Source organism: Zonotrichia leucophrys, chromosome 4A (assembly GCF_028769735.1).
Source record: "Zonotrichia leucophrys gambelii isolate GWCS_2022_RI chromosome 4A, RI_Zleu_2.0, whole genome shotgun sequence".
Taxonomy (NCBI): Eukaryota; Metazoa; Chordata; class Aves; order Passeriformes; family Passerellidae; genus Zonotrichia; species Zonotrichia leucophrys.
This window is the reverse complement of record NC_088174.1, coordinates 14,804,704-14,820,778: the sequence shown is the minus strand read 5'-3', so window position 1 is coordinate 14,820,778 and position 16,075 is coordinate 14,804,704. Positions and strand designations below refer to the sequence as shown.

The 16,075-nt window shown below is 46.9% G+C and overlaps 2 protein-coding genes across 2 annotated transcripts in view; both read left to right on the top strand.

Annotated features, from left to right (window-relative positions):
• The window catches only part of BRWD3 (bromodomain and WD repeat domain containing 3), a 50,790-nt gene extending 40,727 nt beyond the window's left edge, over positions 1-10,063 (top strand). Inside the window, exons 35-40 of the mRNA XM_064712692.1 lie at positions 79-219; positions 436-588; positions 1,424-1,587; positions 2,062-2,159; positions 2,603-2,761; positions 3,920-10,063. Coding sequence (XP_064568762.1) covers positions 79-219; positions 436-588; positions 1,424-1,587; positions 2,062-2,159; positions 2,603-2,761; positions 3,920-4,713 — 1,509 coding nt within the window. The 3' untranslated portion in view covers positions 4,714-10,063. The remainder of the gene's footprint in view (positions 1-78; positions 220-435; positions 589-1,423; positions 1,588-2,061; positions 2,160-2,602; positions 2,762-3,919) is intronic.
• Positions 10,064-12,130: 2,067 nt separating this feature from the next.
• On the top strand, positions 12,131-14,532 carry LOC135447762 (syntaxin-1B-like). Its single transcript, XM_064712845.1, has one exon. The coding sequence runs from the start codon at positions 12,318-12,320 to the stop codon at positions 13,197-13,199; it is 882 nt and encodes a 293-aa protein (XP_064568915.1). The 5' UTR covers positions 12,131-12,317; the 3' UTR covers positions 13,200-14,532.
• Positions 14,533-16,075: the final 1,543 nt, after the last annotated feature.

Sequence of the window (16,075 nt, the reverse complement as noted above, 5' to 3'; positions counted from 1 at the left end):
ATGCTGGGAGATTAGTAGGAACTTCAAGGGAATAATGTGAATATTGTGATACCATCTGCAGTACCTGTTTCCCTGCAGGTGAGACGAAGGGTGAAGAGGCAGCCCATGAAAGCCAGTGCTGATGCTTGGAAGGAGCAGTGCCAGCAGCTCTTAAACCTGATTTATGAACGAGAGGACTCAGAGCCTTTCAGGCAGCCTGTTGATCTCTTCTCTTACCCTGTAAGTGCAGCTTCCACACCCAGAATTGTTCCTCCTTTGGCAGAACATCCATGCTGGGCATGGCTCTGTCCTCTCCCTTTATGAGCTGATGTTTTCAGGGCATTATCTGCAACAGCTCTGAAAGTAAACTAATGATTTGAGCCACTGGATGAGCACTGAGGGGATGTTACTGCTGTAGGATTTGAGAGCTTTGATTCCTCTTGTGTGTTCTCACAGGATTATCGAGATATTGTAGACACTCCCATGGACTTCAGCACTGTGAAAGAAACCTTGGAAGCAGGAAACTACACCAGTCCCTTGGAATTCTACAAAGATATTCGTTTAATATTCTGCAACTCTAAAGCTTACACTCCTAATAAAAAGTCTCGTGTAAGTAATAAATTTTAATGCCTGGTTTTTTAACAAAGACCTTGGCCCTACATGAATAAAACACATGAAATAAGGTCTGAAGAGCAAAGCACTGCTTGGTGTAATAAAAATAACCAGGACACACCAATTCTGTGGTTATCAACTTGCTTTGTTCTGCTCTTCCAGATGACTTCTAACATCCATTTTCATCTGGGACGATGGTCACTGTTGCAGTTGTTCCTTGCAATATTTGTAACAGAAAACTGGTCACCAGTTGCTTTTATTTTTTCAATAATTTATCCCTGTAAACAAGGCTATCAGCTTGATAACTGCACATATTGTGGATCAGGCTACACAAAAGCAAGGCCTGGAAAGAGGACAGGAAAGTGATTTAAAGATTTTGACATCTGGTTTACAGAAATTAGAATGAGGACATTTTGGGTTGCTTCTCTGTAGCTCTGTAAGGGTGGTGTAAGGACAGTTCACCAGGGATGTAGTGCAAAAACAAACGTGAGGAGATGTGAAATCCAATTGTTTTTCCCTTGGTATTCAAGTTATCTTAAGGCCTGCTTCCATGTTTCATGGGGATTGACAAAGGGGACAGTAATCCAGAAATCCATTTTCCTTCAACTCTGGAAATGCTTTGTGCTGTTACTAAATCCTTTTAAGAAAACACTTTCTTTTGCAAGAACACACATGGCCCATGGAAGGAAATAATCTGTAAAGAGCCTTATAGTGGAACTTCAGTGTGAATTTTTTCTTTGTGCTACAAAGTCTGGACATCTCCGTGATGGTTTTTTGGTTGATCTTCAACTTATTCAACTCTAATAAGCCTGACCATTTTCCCTCACTGCAGATTTACAGCATGACCCTTCGACTCTCTGCCTTATTTGAGAACCACATGAAAAACATCATCTCTGAGTACAAGTCAGCAATGCAATGCCAGAAGAGGAAAAGGCCTCGGTACCGAAAACGGCTGAGGAGCAGCAGCAGCTCCCCCTCAACCAGCAGAGCATCCAGGTAAAGCAGGGATGGGGGGCCTGGCTGGCACTGCCATTCCAGAGCACAGGGGTAATGTCCTTTTGGGAATAACCAGCAGCTCATTTCCTGATGAACTTGTTCTTTTGGGAGATAAAATCACGCTCAATTTGTAGTTTCTATTTCTGGTAAGTGAAAGATGATGTGGTTACAAGTGTTCCCTCTGGAGGACATGAAAGATCAGCTGTCTCTTTACCTTTTAGCTGTTGAAAAGATGTTGTGTAACACTTCCCTGCCTTCATCTGATACATTATCTAAGTAAACTGATGGTTTTAAAAGGGGGGATAAAACCTTGTCCCTGCAAACTCCTGTACCTTTAGCAAACAGCACCATGGTGTAACTATTTTAGTGTTATCACACCTGGGAGGAAGGGATCACTTTGCAGGAGAAATCAGTTTTGTATTTGAGTCTGTGGTGATAACAGTTTTCTCGCTTTGGGATATTCTGTGTTTGCAGCCCAAAAGGGAAACAGAAGCAAGTGAAGATTCAACCTAAACCCAACCAAAATACCTCACTGCCCCTGACCAGGACTAACTCTTCAGTCTCATCTCATGGTGAGGAAATCCAGCCTTTCTCTTAGAGCAGCTTGTCTGTGCAGGTTGAGTCTTGTCCTCATGAGGCACATGCAAAACCTGCCTGTTGAAGGAGCAAGGTCCTGAAATGTGTTGTCTGTAGGTTGTTTTAGCTGAGTTTGGCTGTTGGGCAGTTCTGGGGAAGGATCGGGGAATTGGGAACCTGGGTCTGGCTGTGATAAGAATTATTCCAGTGACAAAAGCTCAGACTTCCTGTGTATGGGCCTCTCTCCTACAGCAGTGAAGGATAATTAATTAAATTAATTCTACTTGGGGTTACACTCAGGAGGAATCTGTCTTTCCATGGCTGCAGAGCAGCTTGGTGAGATTGCCCTGACTTGGGCTGTTGACAGAACCTCCCCAGACACAACCCTGTAAACAGAGCATAGAAATCACCCTGTCCCCTTGTGCTGTCCTGTCTGAAGTTTCAGATACAGCAGAAGAACCTCTGGGTTCAGCCACTGGTGAAGAGCTGGAGGGTCAACCATCTTCATCAGGCTCAAATGCACAGAGCCGGAGTGGAAATGCCGTAGACCCAGGGAAAAGCAGACCAGTCAGGAGCAAATCCACACCAGTGAAACAAGGTGAGAAAGAATAATTCTGTGCTGGGACTGACTGGTTTCACTAGAGATGAAAGATCTTGCTTCTGTCTGATGTTTATTGCCTCAGTGTAGCATTGTTTATATTCCTAAACCATACCAAGAAATTGAATTTACTTTGGTCTTTTACTCTGTGGTGTCTTGTCTGAGGTGTGGAATGCAGATGATTCCATGTACACCTTAAAAAGTCCTTTAAAATCTTTCCAGATGGAAAACCTGATTGCTCTTGAACTCCTACAGTTCTTCAGGAATTACAGACAGCAAACAAACCAAGAGAATCCCCACCACAGAACCTTTGCCTTCATTAATCAAGCTGAAACCAAAGATGAAAAAAATTTCACAAAAATATATAAATATTTTTCTCACATGCAAAACAAAGTAGTTGTGATTAGAAGGGAAACAGTTCAGGTGTGGTAATGTGGGGGATGAGTTACTCAGAGTTTCCACCAAGGTTGGTACTACATGGGCATTTCCTGAGCACTGGAGCCTTTCCCAAGTCCACACTCCTGTGCTGTAGCATTGCTGGATGCTGCAGGTGAGCTTTTCCTGTCTTAAAGAAGATACTTAATCTTCATTGTCACATTCATAACCCTGAAAACATGGAGGATTTTGGGTCCCAGGCCAGCCAGATGCTTTATTGAATTTTCATTTAAGTTGTGCAGCAATTCCTGTGAGCTTTCTTGTGTCACTGACTTCCTTGAGTTATGCTTTCCATTAATATTCTCTGGACTAAGCCTTTTGAGAACATGCATTTGATAGGGAATAAATGCTGCTTGCACAATATTATTTTTGTGTATGTATAGTTTTGAAATGGATTTTAGAGTTTTCCTGCCTTTAGATGTTTGTGTCCAACCTGGTCATTTCAAGCTCCTGTTTTGCCTGGATCTTCACTTAACTCTTGCTCAGGAAAGTTTGCAGTCATTGTTTCCAGGTAAAAACTGTGTTTACTTTGGTAGATTTTCCTTTTAGAGCACCTGCTTGTGTCCACAGCACGTGAAGGGTGAGTAATTCCCAGTGGATCATCCCTGAGCACATCTCAGAGACAGCCAGAGAATCCCAAAGGCAACTGCAGCAAATCCCACTTTTTGTGTCCTGTTTGGCTGTGGTGTGGTGCTGATGGGGTTGTTTTGTTATTTTGCTTAGATCACTCTCCTGATGGGCCCCTCACCAACGGGGATGGCAGAGAGCCCCGGGCAGGAGTCAAGAGGAAGCTGCTGAGCGCCTCAGAGGAGGATGAGCCCCTGGAGGAGGCAGAGGAGGAGGAGGAGGAGGAAAAGAAGAGAGAATTAAAGGAAAAGTCTGGTTTGTCTTCATCAGAAAGTGGGGAATCAGGATCCAGCTCCAGCTCTGACAGCAGAAGTGGCTCTGATTCTGACTCAGAATCAACCTCCAGGACAGACCAGGATTACATCGACGGCGACCACGACTACAGCAAAGTTGTGCAATCCAAAAAACCCAAACGCAAAATCAAACGGAAACTCACCGGGGGCAAACGGAATTGGCAGGGCCGAGGCACAGGGAGGAGGGGCAGATGGGGCAGGTGGGGCAGGTGGAGCAGAGGGGGCCGAGGGGGCAGAGGTGGAAGAGGCTGCGGCAGAGGAAGAGGCGGCGGCCGGGGAGGAAGGAGAGGCCGAGGAGGCCGAGGGGCCTCGCGAGGAGCCACCAGAGCCAAGCGCGCCCGGCTCGCCGACGACGAGTTTGAAAACCTCTTTGGGGGACAGTTTGGGGAGAACGTGTTTGGAGGGAGGTTCAGCCGACCCCCTCGGATCAAAACCAGGAACGAGGGCAGGAGAACTGTCCTGTACAACGACGACTCCGACAATGACAATTTTGTGCACACCGAGGATCCTTTGAACCTTGGTACTTCCAGGTCAGGCAGGGTGCGGAAAATGACAGAAAAAGCCAGGGTCAGCCATCTCATGGGATGGAATTATTGACAGATGGAAAACTTTGGAACAATTTTAAAAGAACTTCAATGGCCTTCTACTGCAGGGATTTTACCAGAAATTCTACCAAGCAAGTTGTGCGGGGACTCCACTCACGTTTTCACAGTGGTGCTTTTCCATCCTGTCAGTTTGTGTTTGTTTTAAAGCTTCAGATCTCCACACTTCATTGGTCAAAACAAGCCTTAGTCATTAGGCCTTAAATTACAGAAATTCTTCCCCACACACTACGAGTTCATCACATTACAGAGGCTTCCAGCTTCTCAGTAAGAACATGACATTTTCGAGTCACGCTTATGACTTCTCTCCCTCGTTTTGTTTTTGTATTATAGAAATAGCACCTTCTTACAGAGTTTTTATGTGGTTTCTGCCATAAATCCTTAGACACAGTAATAATTATAACTTTTGCACAATACACCAATCCTAAAGGCAGCTATAAAATGTTTACAGTTTCTATATTGTAAGAAGGATCTGGATTATTTTAATCTTCCCAGGCCAAACGTTGATGGAAATGTGCTGAACTGAAGTATGTCCATACTACAGTTTTGGGGGTCCTGATGTGCTTTCTATTGGTTCTTTATCCGTGTAAAAACAGTGACAAAGGGTTGGTGCCTTGTAAATATGTAGCAAACCTTTGATGTGGTGTGTCCTATGTGTGCATTAACTTTATTAAAAAGAGAATACTTGAGAAGTATGAATATCTAGACAAAAGGTGCCAAATGCAAAAGTTACTTGCATCTATTTTCTTTTTGTCCTCTCATATTTTTATAGTATTAATCGAGATTGTGCAGCTAAAGGGGTGACTTCAACATTTGAAAGGTTCCTCCTCTTCAAAGCATGATTTTTAATAGTAGCTCAGCTACCTCTTATTTACAACTACTGGCAAGTGAAAAGAAAATAGATGCTGTTATTCAGAGCATGGTGAAGAAGAGGCGAGAAGGAGCGTAGAGGGGTGGAAGTTGTGAGTAGCTGTATCTTCCTTGTGTTGCCACCATGAAAACAAATGCAGTGGTTCTCAGAGGTGTTTGGGGATTTGCTGTGCAGAGGGGCTGCTTGGCCCCCCTGCCCGTGCTCCATGGAAATGTGGTTTGGGCCCCTCGGAGGTGCTGAGGGAGCTGTCGCCCCCCCAGGCTGACTCTTGTGTCTCAAGCTTCCAGAAGAGAATTGCTGTTGCACTGTGCTCTTGTTGTCCTGGGAAATGCTGACTTGAGCCCCTGTGGCAGTGGTAGTGCAGTTGGTGAGGAGATCCCTGCTCTGGCTCCTCGGGGACCTCGGCGCTGGCGTGGGCTGAGCTGCAGGTGAGCAGCCTCTTCCTTCCTTCCTGCCTCTCCTGGAATGCATGTGGGATTCCATTTCCTCCCCTTGCCTGACAGTTCAGAGCCAGGTTACAGAGAGAGCAAGTCAGAACAGACTACAAAGTTCCAGTGGAGTTTTTCAAGGTTTTTTAGTTTTTTTTTTTAAGCTTTCATCCAATATCCTGAAGTTCTTCTGTGCACAGCTTGGTCAATAATTCTGGAAAACCTCAGGCAGCAAAGAGTGACCCATGTATATTCTCAGATGCAGAAGGAATTTAATTTTTGACTTTCTATATTAAGCACTAGCTATTTTATCTCGCTTTCCAAAAAAAAAAAAAAAATCCTAGTTAAATGCAAAAATGACTTGAAAATAAAAAAAGCAGAGGTTTAGTTTTGTGACGGAGGAGAGTATATCCTAAATTGCTCATTAATATGAGTTTATGGTACAGTACAAAACCCACACTTTTAATTTTGTAAGGAATGTTTGGAATCAGCTGTAATCCATTGCTAGACTTGATTTGGTTTTTGATGGGGGGTGGGGAAAAAACCAAGTGCAGAGGCTCTCCTAGTTCTGTGTTGGGCTTTAAAGTATAAACACCTGTCCTATCATCTCTCTCATATATCTGTATATATACACGCATTTATATTTATAAGAAATGTATTATTTGTTTGACTGATTGGTCCTTTTACATATGGTAACCAGGAATAGCATGTATGCATCAGTCCATAGTTGGAATCATATCCCTTAGATCAGTTCTGTGAGCTAATGTAAACACTATGGGTTCTATCCTAAAGCCTGAAAAGCTTGAAATGCAAAAGAAATGCTTTTATCCTCTATTTCTGACTGGCCGAAAATCCACTTATTCCTTATTTATTTTGTGTAGGGGTCGGGGAGAGAGAAACCACAGGGATTCCAGAGAAATTATTTTATAAGTTGGTGTATTTTAGCAGCAATTAGAGTGAGATTAAATATGTTCTTAACTGTATCTTTTCTCTGTACTGTGAAGATACCAGTGAAGCATCACTTTGCTGTGGCGTAAGTATTACTGTGTCCCATGACTATGAGCTAGAGCAGGGGGTGCTGGGACAGCAGAATTTAGTGTAAAAATTGAAAAAAATCTTTTTTTTTTTGTGCATGAGAACCTTTTATAAGCATGACAAATAACTTGGGTTTAGAGCTGTTCTTTTTGCTTGGATTTGTGTCTGGATCCTTTCTCTGAGTTGGGCAGTTGATTTCTCATAGTTCTGTGGAAATAATTACACTTTTTTAGGAACTTGGATGCTCTCAAATCCCAAATCCTATCAGGAGCCACTTATGGGTGTGGTAAACTTAGGATGAGCCCACCAGGTGCAGCAGAAGCAGGATTTAAAGTGATTTAAACCAACCAAAAGCTAAGCTCTGGGCAGGCTGCAGAGTCAGGAATGTCTTTCCTTGAACTCTCAACAAAAACCTCCAGGCTCTGCCTAAGGAATGGGATTGAAGGTCTGATTGTGAGTGGGGTTCCTGGGGGTGAGCAGGCAGGCCAGGGGCTCCTCGGTTCCTGCAGATGTTTGGGCACTGGTGCCTCTGTTCCCTTGAGATGTCCCACTGGCAGATCCAGTCCTGAGCTGCTGGGACACCTTGGGAAAGGCCCCAGGCCCCACACTCCATCCTGCACAGGCAGGGCTGAAATCCTGGGTGTCTTTGCTCTCAGCTTCTCCCAGCCCCAGTCCCCTGTCCCTGCAGCTCCCCTTTCTCTGCAGAGCTTGTTTGGCTGTAGTGAGGTGCTGTTGTCTTGGATATTAGGGAAAATATTTTCATGGAAAGAGTGGTCAGGCATTGGAACAGGCAGCCCAGGGAGGTGGCAGAGTCACCATGCAAGAACTGAGCACATGTGGCCCTTGGTGGTTCAGTGGCCATGATGGGATGTGGTTGAAAGTTGGACTTGATGATCTTGGAGCCTTTTCCAACCTTAATAATTCCATTATTCAGCCCAAACTTCACCTGCTTTTTATTTTCTCCATCACCATTTATTTTCCTCTTTGCCATGCCCCACCTCTGTCCTGTAGTTTCCTTTTATAGGCTATTTATTTATTCTCTTGGAAACTTTGGGTATCATGATGAATTTTATTTTGGCTGCCAGGCTGTTAGGTTTAATCCAAACCTTTCTGTTGGTGCTTGAACTCGGATGAATTTGGGCAGTTTTATTCCTCCTCCCTCTTTCCATCACTCCTTTCTCCATCAGCCAAGCAGAGGCCACCCCCTAATCCCAACCACCTCCACCCTGCAGACACAAAAACTAAAAACAACTGGGGAGAAATAATTCTTGGAGGATGTTTGGCTGCTTCATATTCTGCATCCTGTTTGCATAGTTTAATTTTCCTGGAATGTTTTCCTCAATGTGCATCTCAGCTGCTCCTCCTGTGGGGAAGCAGAAGGGCTGAGTAGTTCAGAGAGCATGAATGGAGCTGGCACCAGGGGTGTGGCAGAGAGTTTTAAATTAATTTTAAAAATTAAAATATTTGGAGGCTCTCTTGACTCCCAAAACAAAGATGACCTTTGCAAAGCATTTGGATCTATCGGGAATGTCTCTGTGCTCCAAATAACAGAGTATTAATGTAAAAAAATCATTTTAAATCACTAATTTTTGGTAAAAACTTGATTCATTCCATCTTTGAGAGGTGAACACCAGGGAAGAGTGAACAGCTGTAGGTTTGAGAATGTTGTGTCCTGATATCTGGAGCGTCCTGTCATGAATTCCATGGGTTAAAAACGTCTTTGTGTGTTTACATGTCTTAATTTTATCTTTTTATTTAAAAAACATCCTGCAGAGTTTTATAAAATACTGATGATTTCCTGAAGGAGCAGTTAACCCTCCAAGGCTGACTCTATATTTAATGGGTAGGGAGCTGTTGTTGTGTTCTTACAATGTGTATTATAGCAAATCCCTGCGCATGAGCGACAGAGACTTTTCAACTCTTCAATATATCCGAGGTTTACACATGGTAAAAAAACTCCTTTATGTACAGTAAGTAACAGCCTGCAAAATTTAGTCTAAAAACTCGTCTTTTTTTAGTCTTAGAAATGCAAAGACCTGTTGGAAGCTTGTATATTTTTACTACGTCGCGTTCGGCCCACAGCGAACTCACACAACTGTGCTATGGATCCCTGAAAAATTTAAATTTCCAGTGGGAATTGCTGTCACAGCCTTAACTCTAGTGTTCTAAAAATGGTGCTGAAATACATTTTTGTGTGTGGATGTGGGTACCTGATCCGAGTCTGTGAGACTTCCAAGGCAAACCAAGCACTTGGAGTTACTACTCCTGGTAGTAACTGCAGCCACGCTGGGGAGCTGGCAAATGTGTAAATAGTTGGGAAATAATTCCACCAGTGGGAAATCAGGAGCAGTTCCTGGGTTTGGGGGTTTTCACTGGCAAGCACTGCGGATCTTCCTGGGTTTGGGTCTGTGAGGAGCTGTTTGGGGGGAGGGAGGTGAAATCCTGCCGGAATATTCGCAGGTAAAATCCAAATCTGCAGTTTCTCTTCCTAAAATTCTTCCTCAGAGAGTGGTGGCTGCTCGGGTGTGTTCAGAACTCAGTGTCTGAGGATTATTTTTCTGTAGAAATATTAATTCAGGCTCTTCATTCCTCCATGAGTCATTAGAGCAGATTTCATGTAGAAATACCACTTGATGTCAGAGCAAAATTCACATGATTTAGGCTCTCCAGGTCGTGTTCTGGATTTAAAATACTCCAAAAAAATGCACAAAACTATTAGAATTATGTCTACTTTCTATATTATTTTTTTTCAGGTGATATTTATGCCCATATCTTCACATCTGCTATCTCAGGTCCCTTTAATGAATACTTCAGGGATTTTGATGCCACATGTTGGCAGACCAAATGTAATATTTATATGCAATGAGCTGTTAGTTTTTTGTATTGTACAAATGTAAATTTGTAAAGATTTTTTTCTAGAGTTTTTTTGAAGTCACTGATGTAATCTAGGATGTTTCATTTTCCAGCTGTGGGATTGTCTTAATAAAAAAAAATAAAAAGAGAAACTCTTACTTTGGTTTTGCATTGCTTCCTGAGTAGTTGACAAATTAAAAGGTTAAAAAAAATGGTAGATAGAATGGAGGTTTTAAGGTAAAAAAAGTTTGCTTTTTGATGCAACTGGCTAATTTTATAGTTTTAATTGGAAGTTTTATAAACTGGATATAGAAACATTATTTATAAATGGATTGAGAAGCTTATATACACTGTGAAGGTCTTGAGCAGGATGGGATGGAGAACCTAATGCCCATCACCATCCGATCTGGCTCCAAAATCCCATTTTTCTGGGAAAAAAAGTGTAAAAGCAGCTAATGATCTCCTGGAAAAAGAAGGGGAATATGCCTGAAAGTAATGTGAAATGGCTAAAAATGCCATGAAAGGAGCAGGGGAGGAGGAGGAGGCTCTGGGCAAGGTTCCTCAGACACTGTAGGACACGGGTGGGTTCAGGGGGTGAGAGCTCCAGGGGAAGGTTGTACCTGTTGTTACCTAAGGGATATTTCATGGGAAACAAGGAATTGCTCCTCTGCTCTTGCCCTTGATAACCAGCAGTGATAAGATTGTTTAAACAGGGATTTTGGGGGTGGATGGGGCTGGGTTTGGGCAGAGCTGCTGGGGGAGGCTCCGTGCTCAGCCAGGGGCAGGTGCTGATAATAAATACATGGAATAAATATTCTCAGCAGGAATTTCTTCCTGGAAAGGGTGGCCAGGCATTGGAAGGAGCTGCCCAGGGAGGTTTGGAGTCCTCACCCCTGGAGGTGTCCAAGGAAGGACTGGAGGTGGCACTCAGTGCTCTGGGCTGTGACAAGGTGGGCATTGGGCACAGGTTGGACTCGGTGGTCTGGGAAGCCTTTTCCAGCATTAATGATTCTGAGGTTCTGTCATTCTAATTTGACTTTTCCCCTCATTAATCTGCTGACTTATTTGACATTTCACTTTATTGTGCTGATTCCTGTGGCATTTCCTCTCTGATGGGAATGAATATCTCCATTTTAACACAACACTCATCTTCCAAACCCCAGGGACAAAAGGGCTTTTATTCTCTTTTCTTTTTTTTAATTTTTTTTATTGATGGTTACAGAGAACAAAATTAAACTTGTTTTGCAGAGATGCTGGAGCCCCCCTTTATGTACATCCATCAGATGGCATTGGAGGGAAGGAATTCTACTCCCTTCAGAGCTGCTTGACCTTTGCTAAACCTCCCTTGGCTGTCCCTCTGTCGATATTATTGATTTGATATTATATTGATATTATATCATAGCTGTTGTACACTTTATATCATCATGTTTAGGTCATATGGGATAATGCATGTTATAAAATTCATTATATAAAATACCAGAGTGGTAGAGGACAACTGTTTTTCCCTGTGCACTTTGGAAATGAGTTTTGTAGAAGCACCTTTTAAAAGGTGTTTTTTTAATAGATGTCTTAGAATTCAGCTGTGATTTTTATTCATTTCAGCAGCGAGTGGACTCAGCACTGCCTTGCAGTGATGTTGGGACAGCTGGGTCATCCCAACGCCCATTTCCATCCTGGAGAACCCCAGGAGCATCTTTTTGAATTCACCCTCACCACCGGAGCCTTCCCGAGCCGCAGAGCAGGGAAAGGCCAACTCTGCCTCCATCCCTGTCCAGTTCCCAACAGGAACGGCGTGACCCGAGCTCCAGGAGTGTTGGACAGCGCCTCGGGCCAGGGTGGGATTTTGGAGGATGTTGCTGTGCAGGGCCAGGAGCCGAGTGGGATTTTGGGGGATGCTGCTGTGCAGGCCAGGAGCTGGGCTCCGTGATCCCTGCAGGTCACTGCCAGCCCGGCAGAGTCACTGACTCCGTGTCATTTGCCCTTCATTTGGTACATCCAGGAGCTGAGTTTGGTACATTGTGAGGCCGCGGCAGTTTGGAGCGGGCCGGAGGCGTTTGGAAGGCCGGGGGTACCGGGTGGGTCACCCCCTCCGTGCCCCGTCTGTCGGGACTCCTGGGTGTCCTTGTTCCTGGGTGAATGAAAGCGTCTTTGTGCCGAGCCTCGGTGGATCAGGTGAGGAGCCGCAGCCCGGCCCGTGACGCAGGTGCGGGCGGTGCTGGCAGCGCTCCCGGCCCGGGCCTTTCCCCCGCTCTGCCCGGGACGAGCCCTTCCCTCCACCGGCCGTGCCCGGCCTGGGGCTGACGCAGGACCTGCCCAGCTCCATCAATATTTGCTCTGGGGCCAGCAGGGAAGGCTCGCAGCGCTCCCGCAGCCTCACACGTCCCCGCAGACGGTGCCGGAGCCCCGCGCAGCATGAGGGACCGGCTGGCGGAGCTGCAGCAGCGAGTGGCGGCCGAGGGGGACCCGCACGACGACTCCCTGAGCTTCGACAACCCCGCGTTCGTCGGGGACGACACCAGCCCCGTGGGCCGGGCGCTGCGGGAGGCGGCCGAGCTGTGGCGGGCGCTGGAGCGGCTGGAGCAGCTCTCGGAGAGCATCGACAGGACGCAGCAGTCGGTGCTGTGCTGCACCTCGGAGGAGAGCATCGCCCGCGAGAAGAGCGGCCTCGGAGCGGCCCGCGCCGCCTTCGCCCGCCAGGCCGCGGCCCTGCAGCCCCGGCTGGGAGCGCCGCCGGCGGCCCCGGTGGGGGGCTCGGGGCGAGCGGGGCCCCGCGTCCGCCAGACCCAGCTGTGGCTGCTGCTGCGCCGCTACGGTGCCGTCCTCGCCCGCCACTACGCCCGGGAGAGCCGCTACCGGCACCGGCTGAAGGAGCAGATCCAGAGGCAGGCGGAGCTGGCAGGCATCAACCTGGGTGCCCAGGACGTGGATCTGCTGGCCGAGAGCCCGCAGGGGCCTCGCATCGTCGGCCGCGACCTGGAGGAGCTCAGGGCCAAGCATCACCTGGGCCTGGCCCAGGCGCGGCAGCGGCAGCTGATGGAGCTGGAGGCGCAGCTGCTGGAGCTGCGGGGGCTGTTCGTGCAGCTGGAGGGGCTGCTGGCCCAGCAGCACGGCGCTGCCGACAGCGTGGAGCAGCACGTCCTGCGCACCCTGGACTACGCGGCCCAGACGGGCGGCGGGGTGAAGAGAGCCGCCAAATACCAGCGGCCGTCGCGGCGCTCGGCCCTGCTCAGGGCGGCCCTCGGGCTCTGCTCCTGCTGCCCCTGCCTGCCCTGCCCCGGCCGGGGCCTGCGCTGAGCCGGGGCTGCGGGGGCATCGCAGCAGCGCTCCGGGATTCACCCCGTGCCGGGCGAGAGACGGTGTCTGGTGGGAGGGAGAATGGCCTGTGCTCCTGGAACAGCGGGGCAGGGGACGTGGACACTTTGTATGATGGTGCAAGGACCGTGTGTACCTTGTAAAATGGTGTAAGGGCCATGCACGCCTTCCTTGATGGCACAGAGGCCATGCACGACTTGCTCAGGGATGCAGGGTCCATGCACACCTCACATGGCAGCATGGGGGTCACACACACCACTCCTGATGGCACAGGGACCAGGCACACCATACCTGATGGCACAGAGACTGTGCCCACCATTCTTGATGGCACAGAGACCATCCAGACCATTCCTGATGGCAAAGGGACCATGCACACCACTCCCAATGGCACAGGGATCATGCACACCACTCCCAATGGCACAGAGACTGTGCACACCATTCCTGATGGCACAGGGACTATGCACACCTTGGATGGCAGCATAGGGACTGGTTGCACCTTGCACAGAGGTAGAATAACCATTCACACCTCACCTGGAAGCACGAGGACCAGGAACCTCTTGCATGGTGGCACAAGGACTGCCAGCACCTTTCCTGATGGCACAGGGACCTTGCACACCTTGTGTGGAGCACGGGGACCAGGCACACCTTGTGCATTTCTGTAAGGGCAATGCACACCTTATAGATCACGCACACCTTGCTCAATGGCACAGGGACCTTGCACACCTTAATGGCTTTATGGGGACCATGCACCTCCATTGCAGCACCCAGCCAAGAAAAGCACTTTTAACACTCCAAAACCAGACTTCAGAACTGTCACATTTCTTGGTTTTTTTACTGTTTCAAGGAGAGAGGACAAAAAACTTGTTGGAAGTGTTTGGCAGGTCTGTGGTTCCATGTGAGGGGACCCAATGGCTTGGTGCCACCAAGGAGCAGCATGAAGGCTCCTCCACCACACCCCAATCCTGATTCTCCCCACTTCCTCCAATTTCTACTACCTGGGGGTTATTTGGTGCATTCATGTGGCCTTTTGGTCATTGCTGGTTTGTCAGGCAGTGGGTCAGCTTTGGGCTGGGTGTTCCTCATGGCTCATCCCATGCTCTGACACCAGGAGAGGATTTGCACAATTGTTCTGGGAATCTGCAGGCTTTTACTTCAACCTGCACAAACCAGCCAACATCCCACACATGCTGGAAATGCTGGAAACTTAGAGTGGCCCTTTTTTCTGGTCCCTGTATCACCACCTGAGTTTCCTAAAACCTCTCAAATTAAAGCCTTGGGCCTGATTAAGTTTTTTGGGAGCCTTTGTAGAAGGTCCCTCTGTGTCCTGACAGCTCATCCCACTGCTCTCAGCCATCCTTACATTTATTTTCATCTTCTGGCTGAGCTTTAATAAAACAATTTCTCAATAACCTCTTGAGTGTGGAGAGTTATTTCTTTGCAGTAGGGAGCCCAAAGCTAAGGAAGAGCAGAAATTGAATAACTTCTGAGTGTGTTGATTGAGTTAAATTCTTAGGAATGTATAAAACTTAATTTTCAGGCTGATAAATTCATATTTTCTGTTGACCTGGAAGACCCCCACATCAGGAATGTCCATCCCTATGAGAGCTCTGGGAGCCAAGCTGAGTGGTCTCTGCTCCTGCCCTCTTCCTCCTTTTTTATTTTCATTTGTGAGGTCTAAATCAATATTCCTTTTTCATTCAAATTTTGATGAATGGAAGTTCACATTTATTTAATTTTCATTAAAAAAAGGAAAACCAAACCCACAACTTCCAGACCATTGGAAACACTTCTTGCATCCCAAATCCAACCCCACATTTTCTGTGTGGCTGCAAGAGCCACCTCCTGGGAAGCACTGAAGTTATTTAACAGCCTCCCAGGATACAAAGAGAAGGGAAATAAACCTGCTGAGCTTGGGAGGTGGCAAATCCAAGCTCAATAAAACATATTTAACCTCCTTTCATGCCCCACTGTCAGAGCTCCGTGCAAACACCCTCCCTGGAGCCCTCTGGGTGGCTGGGCAGCGTCTGGCCCGACTGGTTTTGCTGCTCAGGAGATCATTATCATTTATCATTATCAAACTCAGGGGAAGGCTGGGTCAGCAGCAGTGCCGTCAGCCAGGACGTGTTCCCTGAGGATTCCATGGACACAGCTCCCCTGGAGCCCAGCACAAGGGGATGGTGCTGTGCTCGTGGGGCTTCAGCAGCCAGAGACCTCCTGAGGGTGGGATCGGCAGGAAAATAACCCTGATTGTGTTCAGGGATCCATGAGGAGTTAAAGGAGGGGGAAAAGAGGAGAAACTTCATCCCTTGGAGTGGATCTTCCCACCAGTGGCTTCAGTGGTTAATGAGACTTTATGTATTTTTGAATTATTTTTTTTTTCTGCTGCCTGGTGGCCTTTCTTTAAATACTGGCCTCAGACAGGATCTAATTATTGCAGAGCAAAATAATTAATGATATTGTAATGTGGGCATTAACACCCAACAGGATGGGGAAGATTCCTTTCTCTTCTGCCTCTGGGACTCACCTGGAACACATTTAGGAATATTCCTGGAGATGGTGACACCAAGGTGCAGAACCTGCTGGAGCAATTCCAAGAATATACATGAGAGAGCTGTTTTAATTATGTCACAAATGAGCATCACAAATGTAAGAAGTTCACATTTAAAGGGAAAAATAAGAGAAAGCCAAAGTTAAAAATTCAAGCCCCTCAGCCCACTAGCCCAGGTTACTCCAAGCCAAATCCAACCCAGCCTTGGACACTTCCCAGGGATGGGGCAACCACAGCTTCTCTGGAAAAGGGCTTTGTTTTAATGATTTTGTCAATCCATGTGCACTACAACCTCTCCATGGAGTCTTTG

What these genes read in the sequence shown, in the direction of transcription:
- LOC135447762 (XM_064712845.1), top strand. Translation starts at nt 12,318, where the DNA reads ATGAGGGACCGGCTGGCGGAGCTGCAGCAGCGAGTGGCGGCCGAGGGG.